Raw genomic sequence first — 17,894 nt, forward strand, 5'->3', positions numbered from 1 at the left:
CCTGGCACAGGTGGGTGTCAGAACTTGGGCATTGGATTGGATTGGATTGATTGAAAGTGTCTCTACTGTCTTTCAATTCCTAGATTCTGTCACTTATTTAACACTCCTACCCAGATAGGTGTTTAGACTACAGTGTAACTTTTCAAAGACACATATTAGGTCAAGGTGTCTGTCCCTGGCCTGAAAAAACTACCTATTCAGGTAGGTCAGTTCTGGGAACTAAGACCTTCCTGAAACCTTGCAGGCTACCATGCTAAAGGGAGGGCTATGTTCTCTCTCTGTTCTCAACACTTGAAAAGTCCAAGGAATGTCATCATTATGAAAGCAGATGTCATGGAGGTGCTCAGAAATGTGACAGTGCTGATTCAAACCCAGTAAATGACTTTTTGCAGTTAATTATAAAACCTGAAACAATGAGCAGCGATTGCTCCCTAGCGGTGCCATTTAATTCCACAGCCTTCTGCTTGTCAGTTCACTTGTGGAGGTCACTAGGGCACTTAATTTTCTTGGAACGGGTGTTTTTTGCCTTAAGGATAGCTGGCATCCAGTGTCTCAAAAAGATTTCTTTTCTGGTGGTTTTGGGCAAAGTAATAAAGTAATAGTTATTTCTTTCTGTTTTATACCAATTTTTCAGACACTTCTGAAATTTCTGCTTTTTACTTTATTTTGGTGGAGAATTTTCTATTTATATATTTTTGCGTTAACATACAACATCCCAAATTCTTGACTCTGTTTTTTTTTTTCATTGTGTTTGTTGGCGCTAATTTAAAGTTATACACAAAACGTGATTTTCCAGAGTATTCATTTTAGAGTCTTCCGAGATAGTTGCTCAATAATGTCTTGAGAAAAGTTCAGATTTGCAAAGCATTTGTTATTTTCTCTTCTATTGCTAATTTATTTAACAACCATTTGTTTCTAACATTCTTGTCTACCAAGCTGTAGGCATATATGTACATGCAGATCCATCGAGTCATAAATGTTAATAATAGCACTAAAAGTAGGTTGGAGTTCGCCTTTGGTACCTAGCTCTTCTCCTCAAAGTACTTAACTCAAATCCTTTCGTCCTTTCAAAAAATACACTGATGCTTGTATAAGGATAAATGTCGTTATGAGAAATTTTCCATCAGTTCTCAACTAAGACTCTGGATTATCTGAGCTAATGCCAGATGACAATCATCCTTGTTACCTGCTCAAGGATTTCCCACATGTGTAGGCAGCAGTAATTATATTGATTTGAATCATGGTTTCATGAAATATACTCTTTTTCAGCTAAAGTAAACTTCCTTTCCGTCTTTACAGTGATGTAAATGTTTGCCTTAGTGACTAATACCTGTTCATTGTATTTCAGGGGTACAGGCATGGATGGGAAGAAATGCAGCGTATGGATGTTTTTACCTCTTGTATTTACTTTGTTTACTTCAGCTGGATTGTGGATAGTGTGAGTATTCTCTTATTTAAGGACTCAGGTGCAATGTAAATAAAAATGTAAAGTTTTGGTAATATATCTATATGAATGTATTTTTAAATACTTTAAATTAGTGTTTATGAATTTAACCTTCTGAAAGTCCCCATTTCTCTTCCCTTCTTCTACTACCCAAAGTAAATAAGTAACAAGAGTGAGTAATAAATTAGGCAAAGCGGGTGGTGAATACTAGATTTGTTTTGTGTTCTTGTGTTCTTCCAGTAATGAGCATTCTATAAACTGGTGATATGGGTTTATTATTTGCTAGATTTTCTGATTTTACACTAACATGCCAAGGATTCCATTCACAGTCCAGTTCATTGCCCAGGATTTTTTGTGACTGGGTCTGGTATGTTTATAAAATAGGTATCATTACATTGGAAGCCTTGGCTTATCACAGAATGTTCCCACACTTGCTTATTTCAAGTGCTATTCACTCGTAGAAAATTGTTTCAGTTCCTAGCCGTTCATTAAGAAAGGAGGGGAACTATTCCTGATATTAGAAATTTTGAATTTTAGAATTATAGGTCTTATTTTCCAGTTTTCAGATTATAATGATTGTCATTAATTTGGAGGATGTTTTGAAAATTAAAGAACTGTTATTAATAATGACATTTGAACTTCAAAGAGCTAGATGATCTATAGGTAAAGCATTGTAGTGAAAGAGCATTTCCCCAGTTAGGAAATAAATGAATATGATTTAATGTGGTTAGTCTAATAAAGCTGGGAACAAATGATTCTTGTTTTTTTAAAAAAATTCTTTGTTTATTGTTAAACATTTATTGTTCTTTCTTCATAGATACTTTATAGCTGTGGAAGATGACAAAATTTTCCCATTAAATTCAGCTGAAAGGTAAAGTTTATCTCTGGGTAATTCAATAGATCTAACAAAAACTTTGCTACTGGTGAGGTTAAACTGTGCACAAATGACTGCTTTAACCTGAGCTTCTTTGTTTTCCGTTATCTAGGAAACCTGGTGTGAAGCATGCACCATATATAAGGTAATTGATAATTCTCTTCTGATCTGTTGGATCTTAGGAAAAGTTGGGAGGGTATCTTAGTTTGGGCTACTTTAACCAAGTAGCATAGACTGGGTGGTTTATGAACAACAGAAATTTATTTCACACAGCTCTGGAAACTGGCAGTCCAAGTCCAAGATCAGGGTGCTAGCATGGTTGAGTTCTGGTGAGGGCCCTCTGTTAGAGTGTAGACTGCCATCTTCTCATTGCATCCTCACAAGGTGGAGAGAGAGAGAGAGAGAGAGAGAGAGAGAGAGAGGGAGGGAGGGAGGGAGGGAGGGAGGGAGAGAGAGAGAGAACTAACTCTCTGGGACCCCAGGTCTCTGCCAGGCATTGGTTTTACCCTTTGAAATTGAGGTGGAGGCAGCCCTGCCCGAAGGCCTGTGCCCCGCAGGCCTGAGGTGGGATTGGCAGCCGGGTGATCTCAGAATCGACTTTGGGGTCCCCTTCTTCTCTTGTCTCGAAGAATAGTGTGATCACAGCCAAGCTGGTCTGTGGTCCTGTCTTGCAGGGTCTAAGAAGTCCAGCAGTGTTCCTTCATTTTACCCCATTTTCTGTTTCCTTTAGCCCTAGTTGGCAGTGTTTCTACCCATGTAATCCTATCTCTATTCCTAGCTTTTGTTAAGATGGTTCATTAAATCCATGTTTTATACCCACACTAATCTCCTTATCAAAGAGCTGCTTGGCTACAACTTTAATGTTCTCTTCCAAACATTCTTTGTCACTTTTTGCAATATGGGTAGACTGAGAAGTTTCCAAATCTTTAAGATCTGGTTCCTTTTTGCTTAACAATTCCATCTTTAAATCATTTTTCTCTTTTCACATTTTACTGTAAGTCAGGAGGAACCAAGCCATTCTTTCAACACTTTGCTTAGAAATCTCTTCGGCTAAATGTCTAATTTTGTCACTGCCAAGTTCTACCTTCTACAAAACACTAGAACACAAACACAATTCAGCCAAGTTCTTTGCCACTTTATAATAAGAATTGCCTTTGCTCTAGTTTCCTATAGCATGTTCTTTATTTCCGTCTGTGACCTCATCAGAATGGCCTTTACTGCTCATATTTCTACCAACATTCTGTTTAGGATTATTTAGATATTCTCTAAGACCGGAGCTCTCTCTTTAGCACTCTTCTTTCTCAGCTGTCACCAGAATCGTCTTTAAGAGTCCATTCATGGCAATATAGGCTTTCTGAGATGGTACCTCAGAACTCTTCCAGCCTCCACGTAGTACCCAGTTCCAAAGCCGCTTCCACATTTTTATGTATTTGTTATAGCGGTACCTCCACTTCTCAGTACCAATTTCTGTTTTAGTCAGTTTGGCTGCTATAACAAAGTACCATAGACTGGATGGCTTATAAACAAAAGAAATTTATTTCTCACAACCTGGAGCCTGGGAGTCCAAGGTCAGGGTACCAGCATGGTGGGGTTCTGATGAGAACCCTCTTCTTGGTTGCAGTCTGCCATCGTCTCGTTTTATCCTCACAAGGTGGAAAGAGGACAAGAGAGGTCTCTTCTATAAGGGCACTCATCCCATTCCTGAGGGCTTCACCCTCATGACCTAATCCCCTCCTAAAGGCCCCACCTCCTAATACCATTATATTGAGGGTTAGGATGACAACATATGAATTTTGAGGGGACACAAACATTCAGCCCACTGCACAGGGTTATAGATTTTAATAGCATAATAATAAAACATTTCATATTTTTCAAGTATTGCAGGTGATGAACCTCCTGCAAGCTGTGTGTTTAGTCAAGTTATGAACATGGCAGCATTCCTAGGTAAGAAGATAATAAAACTTGCTTTATGTGCTTTGGTACATTTCTATTTATTTTCAGTTCTCCCAAACCCATATCAGAAGCATGGTGGGCTTAGTTGATAATTTGGTATCATAAGGCAATATGCTGAAACTAGCTTTTCGATTTGAGGGTCTTTTTTTCTCATAAATCCTTTTATGTTCACCCTGATCATATTTTTCTCTTCCCTTTACTGTCTTTATCATTTCAGTGTATTCTTGACTTTATTTATTTCTTTTGCTGCATGAAATACTATATTTCACATGCCATAAAATCCTGCATGAGAACGTAATATTGTACAATATGTTTCCTTTAAAAAGAAAGCCTTATTTATTCCTTCACTGGTAAAGATGAAAAATGCCTAGGCTCTGTGATAAATATCGATGTGTGTACATATTGTTTTTAAATCTGAAGGTCAGCATTAGCATGAGGGTGACGTTCTCCCTGGTGTCTGTACACATATCAAACTGACAAACGGAGATGTAGGTTAAAAAAAACCACAGTAAAACTTCTGTACTTATGTCTAGCCCCAATTCCCCACTTTTTCTTCAGGGCCCAAGACCCTCATTCAATATCCTGCCCCCTTTGTTCTGTGAGTGCTTCCATGACCTGGTGGTCGCCTGGGGATGGAGGGAACAAGCCATGCTCTCTATCCTTTTCCAGTCGGCCTTATGTACCATTTCCTCAAGGCCAGGCCTCCCCGGTGTCTTTCAAAGGGTCAAACATCATCATTGCCATGCTGGGGTGGAAGGGCCAGTGACAACTCCATTTTTCAACAGTGGTTTTCTGGAAGTGGTTCTTTTTGATGGTGAGATTCTCACTCCAAGTAAGAGATAAACATGATGTTATTACTGAGGGAGTATTTGGTCTTCATAGCATCTGCTCCCGCAAGAAGTGACTTTTTATTTCATCTATGCATAATCCCATCCCCCCACCAAAAACAATTCTACTCACTCTTAAGGTATTTTTTTTAAATGTCTGCTATAGGAAAAGTGAAGACCTGTAGATATTATTGGAAAATCGAGGGAGATGGTTGGTCCAACATGCCACACAGGCAGAATCTTAGTTTGTTCAGAAGGCTCAAAAAGTGAGAAACGTGGAGAACGTTCCCTGTGAGGCCCAAGAGGCCTCTCCTGAACCTGTGAGGTTCAAGGAGAAGCATACTCAGCGGCTTCTCTGCAGTTAGTAAGACTGCTCCCTGGAGCTAACCTTCTCCTACCCAGGCTTCCCCAGAGCATATCCCATTCACCTAAGCAGGAAGTTTCTGGAAGGCATGGACTGCTACGCTAGCAGTAAAGAACAGGTTAGATATACCCTGATACTGGGGTTGCTGAATCTTCAACGAAGCTCTTCTCTTCATGCCCTGGGCAGGCAGTCTTTTCACATCCCAGATAGTCCCAAATTCTGAGAAGGGTGGTACTTTCAGCAGCTGGTGCACATGTGGGGCACTAGGGCCATCCTAGTCACTCAGGTTTTGTCTTCACTGCTTCAGCCTCCGAGCTGCCAGGAGCTTTATACTTGTTCTTTGTTCTACCCTTGACACCACTCTTCTGAAAAGATCTAATAAACTTATTCATATGAAGGCATAAATGACTGCTAGGGAGATATCTGTGTTTAATAGAGCACAAGCCCCGAGAGTGAATCTTAAATCGCAGAGTCACAGACCTTTCCCAGCCCCTTTGCAATCACACCTCGTAGGCCTGCAAGTTGGTACCTATTCATTGGATCATCCCCACAGGGCACAATAATAACAATAATTAGTGACAGTCATTTATATTCCAGGCACAATGCTAAGTGCTTTGCAAACACTACCTCATCTTATCATGATACAAAAGAGATTGCCCTTATAAAAAAGCTGTCCCAAGGTGTCTGTCCTTCATTGGGCTTTAAAGAAACTAAAGCACATGTGGAAAGTTACTTGTTTCCCTCATATCCTTAAGAAAAAAAATCAATACTTCCCAGTATTCCTTAGTATATAATCTAAAAAAATACCAGTTTGCACAGCTCACATATTTATCCAGTTATAAAGCTTACAATTCACTAATTATAAAAGCATTTCCAAAAACAAATGAAAACACGTTCTCCTCTTCCAGATGACAATCGTCATCATCTTACACGCCAGTCCTTCCCTGTCCCACCAAGAAGCAATTAACGTTTGACTAGCTTTCCTGCTCTAAAGTATTGCAGCATCTAGTGTTTATTCTTTATTATCTTTCACCATTTTCAGTGCCACCTGGTAAACACAAAACTGGTTAAGATTAGTGTTCAGTGGGAGTAAACCAACAATTATTTATTTATCAACTCTGGGAATGAAAGTCAGTTTACTAATGATTCTTGCTCTGAACTGTGGATGCTTTCATCTCCCCAGGCCCATCCTGTTCAACCTGAGACTGTTACTTTAGACAACATAACTGACTTTAAGAAACAACCTGCACTGCCTATATAAGTCACTGCTTTTTGGCATCTAGGTAGATTATAACTCACAATCTACAAATGAGTCAGTGTAGAATTTATTAAAATTAGTTACCAAGGATCTTTTATCTTTTTGACGGACTAATGGAAGATCGAATGCTCTATTATTTTTTTTTATAGAATTGGTTATGCTCTTTGTCCTGAGTGAACACTTTATTTCTCCTGGAGGTGGGGGTAAGACCTAAGACAAGTTTCTTGAAGGGAATATTGTTTTCTGCCCTGGAGAGGTTGTGAGGATAAAGCTAATAGCTGAATGATTTTGGTGACTGAACAGCAGCTTCTCTCCCTCCTTCAGCCAAAATCTATTGATTATTGTGTTCTACTGCAGCCAGAAATAGGAATTATTGATGCATAAACCATAAACCTAAACAAAACAAAAAAGAATTAGGCCAGGCACCAGTTTAGAACTGCAGTTAAAAGCTGCTATTTTGAGTTTGAACTTTAAAAACCCAATCAGCCTTAAAGTAAAAAATTTGATAAATAAACCATTATTTTAATATTTGTGTTCTTGTAAAATGGATAAATAGGGGACACCTACAGAGCAATGAACTATTCTAAACACCAAAAACAAGAGGAGGGTGGGTTTTAAAATTAAAAATCTTTCCTAAAACTGTTAATAAAATCTAAAATTTTTAATGAAATTTAAAATTATATCTATTGATCAGAACATTAATGTGGTAAAAACTGGTTAGCATATATAAAGATGGCTTTGAGACTATCCTACTGCCCAGAAGTTCTTTTTCAAGAATGTATAATTAAACCACTGTTTGGTTGAAAATGGACTTCATAACATAATCTGAATCTGCCTTCATTTAAACCTAACTGCTAATAAAACTGTTAAAGGACCAGAAGCTATATTATTTCCGCACCCTAAAAATTCAACTAGAATCTATTTTAAAAGGAAAGTATGCCTAGTCTGAGCTGATTAATAATGGAGTTAATACATTAAAAAGGCAAAGTACGGTGTTTAGAATGCAATTCTGGAAGTTCAGAGTTCCTGTCTTGAAGTAGGTTTCTGTTTCCTATTCATTTCTTCATCTGTTCATGATTAAATTATTTTCTTTTCATCCCTATTACAAATGGGAAGGCTAGCAATGCTGGGACCAAGAAATGATACATGTCTGAGTTTTATTGGAGAAACATAGATAATGCAGAGAATGGCCATCAGATCTCTTCTCCTGGACACAATGGAGCAAAGTGACCAGATGGGTCAATGTCAAGAGCCATTTCAATGTCTGCTTCAGCAGCAGTTTAGCGCTTAGGCCAAAGTTCCAGCATGATCCTATCCCTTCAAACCACAGGACAACCTGAGAGTCCCCAGAGTAATACTTTTCATCAGTTATTTTTAGAAGAAATGATATGTGCTGTCTTGGTATCTTGTCATTATGCCCTGACTAATGTCCATACACAGTGAGTTAGCATGTGTCTCCCATGGTGCCCTGTGTTGAGGTTTCTGGTTTTAATCTAATGGCTTCTTAACTGATGACCACTTTGTATCAGAGTGCTAGTGTTCGATTTTTTCTCTCCCCGCTTCGTCCTCCTATCCCCATCCTAAAAAGCAGTAAGTTGTGCTGATTTTTCCATCCTCTAGGATAGTTATTGTCGTTATTAATAGACTTCTGATATATTATTATAACTCCTAACTAGGTTCCTCAAACCAGTAGGTTGGGAAACTGCTGTCAATTCAGGTATAATTTATTAATTTTATGATCAATAGTGGGCCTTAACTGAAACATAAATATGCTAAAAGCTAAATCAGAACTGAGCAATTTGTGATTTCATAAGTTGTGGTTTAGTTATATTTTCTTTCCAAAATCTAAATATGAACCAAGTTGTATACCACTCTTTGATCAGAGGTACTTAGAACTGTCAACTCACTTAGCTTATCCTTGTAGCTGGAAACTGAAGTTCACCATACTTGGGAAATGCAAATTTATGGATGGGTTTTCTTTATTAATGGCTACTAATAATGGCCAGTGATCAAGGTAAAGCCTTTAGCAAATAATTACCTACTTAATTGCTGCATAAATAGGGTAGTTCTTGAATTTCTAATTGTCTTCCCTGCTAAACTTTAATGTCAAAATAAATTGTCTTAGGAAGTAATAAGTGCATTTCCTTTTATGTAGGTATAATTTAATTGCAAGTGCCTTTTTAAAAATCATTTGTAAACTAACATCTCTCAGCTTTTTGTAAAAATATGAAAATATCCCTTTACTAAGCAGTTAATAAAAGGGGATTAGTAGGTTGATTAGTGGCTTGAGTATCGACCGTCCTCGAGGTTACTATTAGAAGTCAGATTTGAAATCTAGGTACCTTCCTTCATTCTCTTCAGGTTCTCTGATGACAATTTGCTTCAAAAGATAAGGTGGTGTCTTAAAATAAGTAATTAACATCATTTGGAAGAACTGAGCTTTCTTAATATAATCAGTGTGATGTTTAATACATACCAGACCCCAAAATCTGCTGTTAAAAATCCAGATTTCATAATTTGGTTACTGTAACTGCTCTAATTTGAATTAACTCTCATTGTCCTTTGACAATGAACACCTCTAGGTGGGACTCAGAGGGAAGTGGGAGTGCACCAGTAATGAAGGGATGTGTACACTTGCCTTTATCTTCCTTCCTGTCCCCAGGAATGATTTCTGACACAGGGACCAGCAGGTTTGTGCAGATGTGGAACCCTGTCTTCTCCCCTGTGTTTTCCTGCCTTATCTGTTCTAACGCTGCTCTAAGCTAAAAGATGACTGAATTTCCTGCCACGAGCTGTCTTTATCCCCAATTTATTTGTGTGTCAAGCCTCTGCAGTGTTCCCCTAAGCCAGACTGCCCTGTGCCGACCTGATTTTTGAAAACTCTGAGAACAACACTATTAACAGTTTTATCGTCCTCACATCACTCAGATAACATATAGCCCTGCTGCTTCAACTCCTCTCTGCTTCCCCCAGATTAGATATAATAAAACATCTAGATAATCGTCAGCACTGCATAGAAAATTTCTTTTAAAAATTGTCATTTCAGAGATTCAAAAACGCACTGTGGTGAAAAGTTTAAGTTTATACATTGTGGCTTTAGAACTCTGCCTCATAGTCTGAGTGTATGATTTAAATTTTTAAATTTTAACATTTTGTTTTCTTCCCAGCTCTTGTGGTAGCTGTTCTTCGCTTCATACAACTGAAACCAAAGGTTTTAAATCCGTGGCTGAATATTAGTGGATTGGTGGCACTGTGTCTGGCTTCCTTTGGAATGACCTTACTTGGTAATTTTCAGGTACTTCACTTGGCCTTTTTCACCTCCATCTCACACCTCACCTAATCAGTTACCGATTATCGTAGCACTGAGGGAGACTCACTGTGTGGCCCGTATAATTCTGCACGAATCTTAAACTAATAGCGGTGCCTAATATGCACGAGTTCTGCAGGAGTCAGCCCGTTGTGGTTTCTCAGCCTCGTCTACCTAAGTTCACATTACAAACGAGGGTGCTCACTACGCACTGGAAATACAGTATAGCTATTAGGGAAAGGGGCTACTATTTTTTCTACAAAGGATTTCAAAATGCTTTATACTTTTTTTCAGAACAAATTGTTTCCTAATGTACCTTTCTAGAAAACGAATAGGATCATTGCCTTTCTATAATTCAGCACTGAATATCCTTTTTGGATGAAAGCTTGCTTTTCAGATTAGCAAGCGCAGGTGGGAGTCAAGTTTGAAACCTTGGAATTTCTATAGAACGTCTATGACTTGTGTAAGGATACACTAACTCTTCTTCCCAGATATTTAGAAGTCCAAGTTCACAACATTTAATAATTTCTCCTGCCAATAATACCATCACCAACTCTTGACCTGAACGACTTCATTTGTGAAATAAACAAGGAGAACCCTGCACTGTTAAAGTAGTTGTCTGATTTTCCCGCCTCCATTCTCTCCCCAGAATCGTCTAAACTATGCTGTATACAGCTGCTAGGAACTGCCTTCTTATAATTAAACACCGATCCTGATACCTCTATCCCTTCTATTGAGAGAAATCCAAATGGCACAGACATTCAAGAACATATAGTGGATTTTCTAAGACTGTCTCTTGTCCTGATAATAAGACGCTCAGTCCTGATAATTGACTAAACCAGGCTAACTCATTCCCCAACACTTCCCCTGGCACATAGTAGCCCTCAATAAGTATTTTTGACTTGATGGGTCGTTTGATAGGCAATCCCACCAATTCCTCTTAACTGTTCTAGGTCTCATCCCATATCAACTAGACAACAAGAAAGCAGCATTTGGAGAATATATTGGCTAGGACAATGAATTATCAAGAGAATATTTGAGAGTTTATCCTGTTAAACTCTGAAATGGTAGGGCACGGAGCATTTTCATTGAGATTTGGGTGGAGTCTTTCCCCCTCACTTACCTGTCTGTGCTGCAGGAGCTGACATGTTGTAAAGTGCTCAAGAACTATCATTTCTCTCAACTAGGATTTGGCTGGAAGTTACTGAGTAGATGTTTTGCTCTTTACTAAAGTCCTACAAAAAGCCCAGAGATTGGGTTGTTTTGGTGAACAACAAATAGTCAAAGCCATGAATGATGACACTAGGTATGAAGAACATTCTCTGGAATATCTACAGAGAATATACAGGAAACGAATAACAGATTAGTTGCCTGTGGAGAAACCAGGTGGCTAGTATTACAAGACAGCCTTTTCAATCTATGTTCTTTTTATAACTTTTGAGTTTGAACTATATTATCTAACTATATTATCTATTTTTAAAATTAGGTTAAAAGTAATTAATGAATAGAGTTTAGAAAACAAATTTTGTAGAAGTAAAATTTGATTTGAGGAATCATTATTTAAGTTTTGAAAATACGTCTTTTGAACTATGAGAGAAAAAAGTGACTTCTTTCAAAGAAGAGGGGAAAAAAATCCTACATAAAAACCCCAAAAAATAGAAAAAAATTGTGAAAGGAAATATTGATTAGATACAACCATTATTCGCAGCAATGTCAAACAGTAAAACATCTAAAGGCAATGGCAATTCAAAAAATAATATTTTTCACCATGTTTTAAAAGCCATCTCTTCAAAACAGATTTTTCTATATGTGTATTTTTAAATATATGTGATTACTAAAGGTGTTTTAAGTGACAAATTAATTTTTAAAACAGTAGGTAATGATTTGGGGAGTTTATATCTCTAACCCCCAATTGAAATAACCCAATTGGATCTCCTTTTACCCATTAACTCTATAAATGCCATGACCAGGAATCTTCAAACACTGTGGTTCTTAATGGATCTACAGATATGACAAAAGCTCACAGGTGGCAGTTTTATTATAATGGAAAACAAAATATAATCCCATTAACAATGAATTGGTCACAATACTGAGACAGGCCAGATTTGTAGGAGTAAAGAAGAGCCCAAGTGTTACTAATTGTCTATGCCAGTAAAATCCTGACCTACTTAGAATTGGTCTTCAATCAGTAAGTACACAGCCAGGTCCCAGGTCTCATCTTAGTCTGGAACACAAAGTTTGGGGTATATGTTTGTAGAAACTTTGACATTTCTCCTTTTTGTGTAACTTTCCTGTTTTTTTCTTTGACTTTTCCACAAAGCTTTTCTGGAAAATAAATTCAAGGAATAGATTACGACTGCCTATATGGTTTTTCTAAACAAATTTCTTGAGGTTTGGGGGTATTTCCCTTCTTCCCTTCAGGGTTCAAACCAACTGAGAACTGACTGACCCAAGGAGCCAGTGGACATGAAGGAGACGAATCTTTCTAAAATCTATCATCCTATTATTGGGATATCACTTCACCTATTTTTTACTCCTGCACATATTCCATTGGCTTTTGTCTTTTCTGAGTGGGCCTCCACATGTCACCATCTGTTCATCCCTTAGCTCACTAATGATGAAGAAATCCATAATGTCGGAACCTCCTTGACCTTTGGATTTGGCACCTTGACCTGCTGGATCCAGTCTGCATTGACTCTCAGAGTGAACATTAAGAATGAAGGACGGAAAGCTGGAATTCCACGAGTTATTCTCTCAGCAGTGGTCACTCTCTGTGTAGTCCTCTGTATCCTTTGAATGTGAAAAGGTTCTTTGCCAGTGAGATTAGAACACAGATAACTTGTCTATATAGAAGAGGAGAGAATTGGCCTTTCCCAGTTGGTTAGGATAGACTGTCAGATCATCTCCAAATTGTAGGCAAAACAGAAAAGTAAATGGGTATAAAAACAAAAACTCTCAGACTTATTTTTATGCCAAAGGAAAGATGGAGAACTGAAAATAAGACAAGCTCTGCCTAAAGATTGTTTCAATCTATAGAAGTGATATCATGCATTCTCCTTATATAATAATATAAAGCTTATTTACTAATAATGTAAAAGTATCCCTTTATGAAAAACAGAGAAAGCATAACCAAGATTTTTTAATGATTTTTTTCCCTCCATCTTAAATTTTTTTTTCATTTGTGACTTTATTTCATTTCATCCTGTTATTTCATTTAATTTATTAATTCTAAAGTGAATTTCCAGGGACAAATATCTTTGAGGAAAATACACTTTTCTGGGAAACAAATTCAAGAGTTAGGTTACCGCTGCATGTATAGTTGTCCTAACCAAACATTTTAGAGGTTTTGAGGTGCTCTTTATTTCCCTTCCTCCTTAAGGGTTTAAACCAATGGAGAACACAAAGAGCCAGATGTGGATGAAGAAATCAGCCTTTATTCCTGGTAAATTTGGAAAGGAAAATGCCACAGGCCTCTTACAACCTGAAAATCAACTTATCCACCCAGTAACAAGTAGAGAAACCAGGGAAAGGAAGAGGAGAGCACTTCACTCAGCTTAAGCCTAAACAGATCCTAGAGAGAGGCTAGTCTAGGATGGAGCACAGTGGCACCCCCTACTGGTGGCATGGCCCAATGGAAGCTGACCAATTCCATTCCCACCAATCAGATTGCTTATTCGTTCTGTGGGCGGAGTGATCATAAATGTTCACTCCCATAGGTTCTCCTCAGAAAACTAGAGAAGACTGGAATAAGGTTCCTAGATGGTAGACTGTGTAACTAACAGTTACACATCTTCAATCATGTAACAGCCAATATTTATTGGGCACTTATATGTGAGAGGCATTATCCTAAGTCCTTCAGATGTATCAACTTCCTTAATGTTCACTTAACAGAAAGAATAGGGAAGCACAAAGGTTAATTTACCCAAGATCGCACACAATATGTAGTTTAAATCAGTATCTTGATTTAAACTCAGGCTCAGTTCTTGCACTCTTAACCAATACATGTCTTATGTTGGACAACGTGGCTTTAAAATATGAAAATATTTAGCGTTCGTAAATATTCTCTAGTTTAGTGACGAATGTGGAATCTGTTATTTCTTCTTCCATCGCAAACTGCCATTCAATCATTTTGGGTTTTTTTCCAAGTTCTGCCAGTCACATTAGAGAACATTTAAGAATTTGAAAATCAAGCCAAAAAACATTTTTACTGCTAGTAACTTGATAAAATATTTAATGAGTGAAAAGTTCAGAACTCTGCCAGTATCAGATTGGGAAGTTAATGGGGAAGATTCATCCCTTCCCCATTAACTTAAGTAATATTGTTATGGCAATATTTTGAACCCTCAGTCAGAAGAATATGTACAGACTTTAAATTATTCTGAGTTTTGAGCTTATTCCAAACAATTCTTCCATTTTATTTCTGAACACTTGGAACCATTTCTTGGTTCCCAGGTGAATGGATCCAGGCCTAATGAAGGGACCAAAGTTTGTCTGAAGTAGTTTCACATACTCTCTGAAAATTTCCCAAGATTTTAAGTGTAAGTTCTGAAGATAGAACTAATTCTAAAAGGGCATTTCTAATTTTTCTAAATAAATGTATTTAGTCCTTGGCCTCTTGGTCTTTCACTGAAGCATGCTGTGAAACTTTATCCACACACACACTCCATATATATTAAGACATAGGAGTCTTATCTGTTTGTATTTTTAATTGCATATTTTCATTTGGGCACAAGTTTCAATGTGACACCAGGAATGAAACTAGCCTATACGGTATTGTCTGAAAGACAACAGTGAAAACTAGACAGAAGTGGAAGAGGGACCACTTAAGACATTATTAGTAGGACTGCAGAGATAAATGTATTATAGCTTATATAGAAGTAGTTAGCGATCTGATGTGTTCAAAATTGTTTCTGCAGATAGAATGATGACTATGAATCCATAGTCATTTGCAGTGATTTTTAAAAAGGTAGCTTTATCTTTCTGGTCAACTACTTCCTTTGGAATTGTAATCCTCTTGCTAATCTCAGTTTATTAGGTGGCCATATAGTGGCTGAATGTATGGCCTGGGAGTTAGAGTGCTTGTGTTTGAATCGCAGCTCCAGCAGTTAACACCTGTGTGATGGCAGGCAAGTTGCTTGTCCATTTGGCCTGTTTCTCTATTTTTAAATGATCTGATGATGATCATAGGGCTATCATGATAATTTAGATTTTCCATGAAAGCACCTAGAAACATGTCACACAAAGAGATAACATTACCTAGTGTTTACGTCGATGTTTTCTTCAGCAAATTCTGTCAAGCTAAGTCTTGTTAGTAGTGAGAGCAAGAGCCAGATTTTTCCTGTAACCTGTCTCTAGAAAAGAGCCCAGTTTTATTTAAAGTGGCTGATGGGGGTTCTTTCCTTGACTGCTCCTCCCCAGACTTCATCCTCATGGCCCAAGGCATCCACATGTACGCAGCCAGGGTCCAGTGGGGGCTGGTCATGTGCTTCCTGTCTTATTTTGGCACCTTCGCTGTGGAATTCCGGCATTACCGTTACGAGATTGTTTGTTCCGAGTACCAGGAGAATTTCCTAAGCTTCTCAGAAACCCTGTCCGAAGCTTCTGAATATCAAACTGACCAGGTGTAACCCATCAGTTTTTCCTTGCTGGTGAAGTGGGTGTGATCATGGGGGAGGGCCCAGGAGGACACACACACAGGACTTGACACATAACCTCATGACACATTTTACACACACACACATTCTCAAACATGTTCATGGCCACATTTGCCAAATGAGCTTTTCAGGGTATTATTTCTTTAACAAAAAAGCACAAGCCCTTATGTGTCAAAATACACCGTTACACTGAGAATATATGCACGACAGAGCAAGAAGCTTGTGCATGATCACCTTTATCCCTCTTGCTCCCAATGCTCCCTGTTCTTCTCATTCTCGTCACATACTTCAGACATTGTGATCACCCTACTATAGGGTAGGGCAGGTCAAATGTAATATGGGAATAATGCCAGTTCCCGAAGTTGCCTTCAGATCCAAAGGGCTTGGAACCAGCTCATGAGGAAGTTCTGAATCGGGCACTAACACTCTAATGTATAGAGTGTCATCTAATTGGATGGAAACTGTATAGAGATGTGACCTTGTGTAACCTGTGGAAAGGCATGGGATCAAGGATAGGACTTTCCCACAAAAACTCCATCATTGTTCAGTGGTTGGATGTGAGGATTCAGTGAAAGGAATATGCTACAAACTGTGAAGGTGAAACCCACCACGGTGATTTGGACTAAACTGTGACTGAGAAGTATTACCAAATGTGCATATTTGTAGGGACATGGCCTACGAGGAATGGAACAAGATGGGGCAGCGAGGGCACGGTTTCATTTTTGCTGTTAATAGTATGCTATGTATAGTTTTTGTTTTATATTTCATGGCTTGCCTTCTCTTTTGCAGTAACTACCAACGGTCTCTCAAAGCTTCTTGGACAAAGATGTAGGCCAAATGCAAGAGATGAGCTTGTTTTGTTTGGGTTCAACCATGATAAAAGAAAAAAAAAGTGACCTGCAGGCTTAATTTGCTGCTTTTATGTTTGAAGCTAAGAAAATGTTGACAGAAAAGCACAAAGAAACATGTGTGGAGGTAATAAAAAGAGCTCCTGCTGGACATTTATAAAAGATAGGCGTTTTAGAGCATCTGGTTACAAGTCCAAATCAGGGGAGAGTCTCTTAATATGTATCGCTAGCTCAAATTTAGGATTTTGGGGAGGTTAAGGGCTTTGCATATTTGTAATTTGTAGAAGCCAATTAAAGGGTTATCGTCCCCCCAAACAAATTGGCACAGCTGTCCCCAACTGCCTAACACGTAGTTGCCACCAGCTAAGAGTTTAGAACTCAATCTGTAGGCCTGGGCTTTTGAGGCTATGCTTCATAAAGAACAGAATTCTAAATTCAGCATGTGTTAGAGTAGGCCAAGTTGACAACCCTCCGTGAGTGCACTTTGTTTCAAGAGATCCCCAAATTTACTTTATATAGGGGACTGGGATTTCATGGACTATAATGTGAAAAACATTGTTTTTTAATTCAACCCAAACTCAGCTTCTTGGGGTGGGGTGGGGGTCAATGACTTTTCTTCTCTGTATTTATCTCCACCTGCTAGCACAGTGCCTGGCACAAAATAGGTGCTCAACAAATGTCTGTTGAATAGAATTATTGTAAATTTAAGAGTAGAAAAAAGGAGTATCAATAAAGGCTCAAAGACGAGTGAGAGAAAAGAAGATGACTATTTCAAGGAAAACGGGAATGGAAGAAATGAATAAGGGTCATATGGGGGAGTGAGAATACTTATAAGTGACAAGCAAAATGTGAGGAAAAGAATCAAACAGAGAGTATTCTATTAAAAAGGCATCTTACTGTAAATAGTCCAAGGTGACATTATTTTAGAATACTGTTTTTGGGTTTCCTTTTCCTTTTTATATTTTAAAATTTTAATCAGAGAACAAACATTTATGAACTTTTCTTTTACTCTACACGATCCAAATTAAACAGCTTTTGGTGATGCACTGTACACTTTCTTAAGAGCATATCTAATAGCACATTTTAGCAGAATCAAGCAATGAGTGGCATTATTCATTGGGATCTGACCACTAAATAAAATTCTTTTATTCAGAATTGTGATTTGTATCTTACATTAACATCTCTTCTCTAATACTGAAGCATGTGTAAACTCAATGAGACGTTATGTTGAAAATGAACTTCAGTGTTCATTTTCAGTGTTATGTTGGTAGTTTATTTCTAGGGTGTTTTCCAACACCAACAACCAATTCTCTGATTCTCTTGACACCCACTGGATGTCCTACTATTCAGTTCAATTCTGACATT

General features: G+C 38.0%; 1 protein-coding gene across 3 annotated transcripts in view; it reads left to right on the forward strand.

Moving 5' to 3' along the window:
- TMEM150C (transmembrane protein 150C) overlaps positions 1-17,684 on the forward strand; it is a 68,234-nt gene extending 50,550 nt beyond the window's left edge. For 2 of the 3 annotated variants that reach the window (XM_019731365.2, XM_019731367.2), the window contains exons 2-8: positions 1,349-1,438; positions 2,262-2,315; positions 2,431-2,463; positions 4,195-4,262; positions 9,888-10,015; positions 12,635-12,812; positions 15,446-17,684. In XM_019731365.2, coding sequence (XP_019586924.2) covers positions 1,359-1,438; positions 2,262-2,315; positions 2,431-2,463; positions 4,195-4,262; positions 9,888-10,015; positions 12,635-12,812; positions 15,446-15,654 — 750 coding nt within the window. In that variant the 5' untranslated portion in view covers positions 1,349-1,358 and the 3' untranslated portion in view covers positions 15,655-17,684. The remainder of the gene's footprint in view (positions 1-1,348; positions 1,439-2,261; positions 2,316-2,430; positions 2,464-4,194; positions 4,263-9,887; positions 10,016-12,634; positions 12,813-15,445) is intronic. The other variant, XM_074324327.1, reaches the window with a different exon arrangement.
- The last annotated feature ends 210 nt before the right edge of the window (positions 17,685-17,894 follow it).

The sequence above is a fragment of the Rhinolophus sinicus genome, linkage group LG02 (assembly GCF_036562045.2).
Source record: "Rhinolophus sinicus isolate RSC01 linkage group LG02, ASM3656204v1, whole genome shotgun sequence".
NCBI classification, from domain to species: Eukaryota; Metazoa; Chordata; class Mammalia; order Chiroptera; family Rhinolophidae; genus Rhinolophus; species Rhinolophus sinicus.